This window comes from Bactrocera latifrons, unplaced genomic scaffold (genome assembly GCF_001853355.1).
Source record: "Bactrocera latifrons isolate USDA-ARS-PBARC rearing strain unplaced genomic scaffold, ASM185335v1 scaffold_386, whole genome shotgun sequence".
NCBI lineage: Eukaryota > Metazoa > Arthropoda > Insecta > Diptera > Tephritidae > Bactrocera > Bactrocera latifrons.
The window spans coordinates 231,438-235,754 of record NW_017537030.1 but is presented as its reverse complement, the minus strand read 5'-3'; the positions used below and the strand labels follow the sequence as shown (position 1 = coordinate 235,754).

At 39.2% G+C, this 4,317-nt stretch overlaps 1 protein-coding gene across 1 annotated transcript; it reads left to right on the top strand.

Annotated features, from left to right (window-relative positions):
• Nucleotides 1–347: 347 nt before the first annotated feature.
• Nucleotides 348–833, top strand: LOC108972214. The gene is made up of 2 exons (XM_018938735.1): nt 348–524; nt 586–833. The coding sequence occupies exons 1-2, from the start codon at nt 413–415 to the stop codon at nt 831–833; spliced, it is 360 nt and encodes a 119-aa protein (XP_018794280.1). The 5' UTR covers nt 348–412.
• Nucleotides 834–4,317: the final 3,484 nt, after the last annotated feature.

Here is a 4,317-nt window from a genome sequence, read left to right as displayed (position 1 = left end):
GCTGAGTTTGGTATGGAAATCCTTGAAGAAGCCACGGCAGCGGATTGGACCCGAGGAAAGGCTCTCGTTGGTATTACTGTAAGTTGATTTGTTGTGTTTTGCAAATTAATACACGTATGCATGTATATATATATGTACTTCTCTTACAATTGTTAGATATTTGTCACAAGGCGTGTAGGTGCAGAGCATTGTATGGAGCTATAAGTTAAGAAAGTCAACGGTAYGCGAAATTATATTAGAGACGTGTGAAGTAATCTGGCAGCTACTTTTCCCAATTTATGTAAGCGAGCCAACAGAGTCTCAATACAAGGACATTGCAAAAGATTTTTATAATATGTGGAACATTCCGAATTGTGTCGGTGCAATTGATGGTAAGCACGTYGCTATTAAGTGCCCGGCCAATTCCAATTCGATGTTTTACAATTATAAAAAATTCTTTAGCATCGTTTTGATGGCTGTATGTGATGCGAAATATACGTTCACAGCAGTTAGTATTGGCAGCTATGGAAGTCGAAGTGACGGAGGTACTGTACATTAAATTGTTTAACATTATAGTATAATGCATTTCTGTTATTATTTATGCAGGAATCTTTCGACTTACTCCATTTGGCCATGCAYTAATACAAAACACTCTGCCTTTGCCACCACCTGTGCCACTGTCTGACGTTTCACCGGAACCTTTTCCTTACTTTTTCGTTGGAGATGCTGCATTCCCATTACGAAATACTTTAATGCGCCCACTTYCCGGAGCTAATCTAACATACAGCAAACGTATTTTCAATTATCGATTGTCACGTGATCGTAGAGTCATAGAAAATTCCTTTGGTATATAGGTTCGGTGGAGAATTTTGAAAACAACGATTGAATGTAATCCAGAAAATTGTGAAAAAATTGTGTTGGCTTGCATAGCCTTACACAATTTTATAATTTTGAATGATCACAATCGCTGGTATTGTCCGGAGATCTATGTAGATCGAGTGGAAGGACATAACATTGTTCTTGCCGGTGAGTGCCGCCGGGAAAATGAAAACAACGCTTTACGACCAATGCGATCTTCGGTGCGTAGAGGTCCTTCAAATGCGTTTAACTTAAAGGAGAGACTTGCTAACTATTTTATAAATGAAGGATCTGTACCATTCCAGAACAATTTAGACTCTATTACAGGAGGACCATATGCTGCTGGAGAACCCGATTAGATATAAATACCATTTATTTTAGTTCATAGATCATTTTTTCATTAAAAACAAAAGTATATGTTTGTAATTATTTACATTAAAAATTAATTAAATTTAAAATAATAAAGCTAAAATAATAATCAAAAAAAAACTTCATAACTCTTTATTAATTAATTGTCTATTATTAATATTACTAAATATTTTGTTAATGTCACTCCCTCTGAACTTCAAACGTAACTTGTAGCATTTTCTCCATTGCCCTTGCTTGCTTTTCTTCGTCCATTTTATTTAAAATTGACGTCATTAAAGTGCTGAACGCCTGCACAGCCGGGTTTGCCGTTTGTTTTTGTTGGGTTTGCTGGGTTGTTGGTGTAGACGCGCATTTAATCTTAAAAAGCTCTATGGCTTCAATCATTTTCCGCTCAACCTCGCTAGTAGATGCAGATGACCCTCGATTTCTACCCTTTTTGGTAGCCACCTGCGTAGAGCATGATGGTGAGGTAAGTGAGGTTGATGTGGAAGGAGTCGGGGATGGTACGCTTAGCGCCACGGGGAAAGGAGGTGATGGCGACGGCAGCGATATTGCTATTGGTGTTAACGGTGACCATAACGGCAATGGCGATTCCACCTCCTGCGCTTCTCCTTGTGGCTGCAGTTGTGTTTCTTCAGCTGATTGCAACTGACCCTGATAAGTGACAGGGGTTTCACAAATATTTTGTGAGAATCTAACCCTGAAAATTTAAGTTTTTATGACAACTAAAAATGCGTACGTTCAATTAATATACTAAAATTTACGGTCGTGGTAAAATATGTGGCTTAAGAAAGGACATTGCCTCCATCAAATGCCACTGCTGTGAAACTCTTTCCCGCTGCCTGAGGGGGCGTTAGCCTTCCGCGTTTTCCTCCCGTATCGGTCTCGAAGTGTCATCCACCTACGACGACACATTTCTCCTTATAAATATAATTAATTATTATTAAAAACATAAACAGTTGTAAATAACAAAGCAACTTACCACTTGCGTTCAACTCCCTCCCGATTTCAGCCCACAAAGCATCTTTTCGTGTTTGAAGCTTATAGTAGGGGCTGCTCTTGTTGTATAATTCAGTTCTAGTTTCAACTAGAGCTATTAATTTCTCATCGTCCTTATTTTCTTTCACACACGTATTTTGATTTTTGAAACAATAAATTTTTCATTTGACGTTTGCGCTTGTTTACATTTCAACAATGTTGCCATTGCTCACTACGCATATATAGTTTTGTACACATCCATGTTTTCAATTACAATTTTTTATAATATAAAATATCAAAACTGAAAACAAACTATTAAAAAGAGTTTATATATTTATAAATAATAGCATTCGACTCCAATTTTGAGTTATTTGAAGAAAATTTCAAACATATTGAACAGATTGAATTATAAAAGTTGATAATTACTACAGTATATAGATATTGGCAACCCTGGGTTGTGAGAGAGCAATCAGCTGATACGTTTCCACGGCAAAAACCAAAATACTGTAGATTCTCACGTCATCCGACGTCAAAGAGAGAAGGGAGTAGCGGTTTTCACTGGGCACTTATATTGCGCGCCCATAAGATAGGTCGAATCAGCTGACACGACCCACGATTCTGTGTTTTTGACTGTTTCTGCTATAAGAGCGCTTTCTCCGTGACCGAATAATAACGCTCATGATCACTTAAGGTTCTACTGGCGAATCATATAGGATGCTTGTCATGTTGCAGCACTGCTGCTTTGCACAAGAGCTTGCGTCAGTGGCCAATTCAAAATGTTTATTAAAATCAGGGTACTTTAGTAGCGGGGCTTTCTTAATGATTCCTTTCAGCTTTTTAAATTAATTAATAAAATTTGGATCATTTATATTATTTTTAGCGTCTTTTTTAAGAAATTTCACCATTGGATATACTACATTCACAAAATCCGTAACGAATTTCCTATAATAACTGCATACACTTAGAAATTATTTAATTTTTTTAATGGTTTTTGGAATCTTTACGCCCAATGTATGTTTAACTTTTTCGGGATTTTACTCTACCCGGCTGTCAAAACGTGACCCAGAAAAAGAGTTTCCTTACAGAAAAATTTATATTTATTTATTTGTACTTTCATCTACATATGGTTGTTCGCTGGGTTTGAGACCTGCCACGTAAAAACACACCACCAATGAAAAGAAACAAGCCTCGCATGAGTGACCCCCTTTTGATGACGACCATGGCATTTACTACAGTGGCCATATAAGGAGCGCAAGTTTGGGGTGGGATTCGTGGTGGGAGAGACTCCATCGCCGAGTACTATCATTCACTCCGTTGAATGAACGTCTAGCCACAAGGCGAGGTTCTTCAACATATCGCTTAAAGTGCTTGGAACGCACTTATGGGAGCTGCCTCCGCCACGATGTCAAAATCGTGCTTGGCGACTTTAAAGCCATTGTGGGCAAAGAAGATATCTTTGGCACTAAGGTCGGTAAATTCGGCCTCCACGAAGAAACATCCCCAAATGGATTGAGGGTGATCGACTTCGCCGGGGCCCAAAATATGGTTATCTGTAGTAATAGATTCCAGCATAAGAAGATTCATCAAGCTACCTGGCTGTCTGAGGATCGAAAAACCACCAACCAGATCGATCATGTTGTGATAGACGGAAGACACGTTTTTAGTGTTTTAGATGTGCGTGCACTCCGAGGTCCTAACGTCGACTTGAGCCACTATCTTGTTGCAGTAAAGATTCGCACCCGCCTCTATGTAGCAAAGAGCGCACGCCACCGAACGCAAGGAAGGTTCAATGTCTAGAAGCTGCAATCACAACAGATAGCCGAACGATTTTCTACTCGACTTGTACTCTTGCTCTCTGAGATCACGCGTCAACAACTGGGTAAAACTGAACTATGGGACGACATTTGAAACTCCTTACGTACAGCTGCAACCGAAACCATTGCTTTTCGGAAAATGTAAAAGAACAGCTGGGACGCTGCAGACAGGAAAAGAAAGAAGCCGAAATGTATATGAAGAGCTTGATAAGCTGGCCGACAGGGGTAATGTTCGATTCTATGAAAAATGCTGCGTCTAACTGAAGGTTTAAAGACCGGAGCATACACTTGTAGAACCCCCAAAGGTGATCGGTAATAT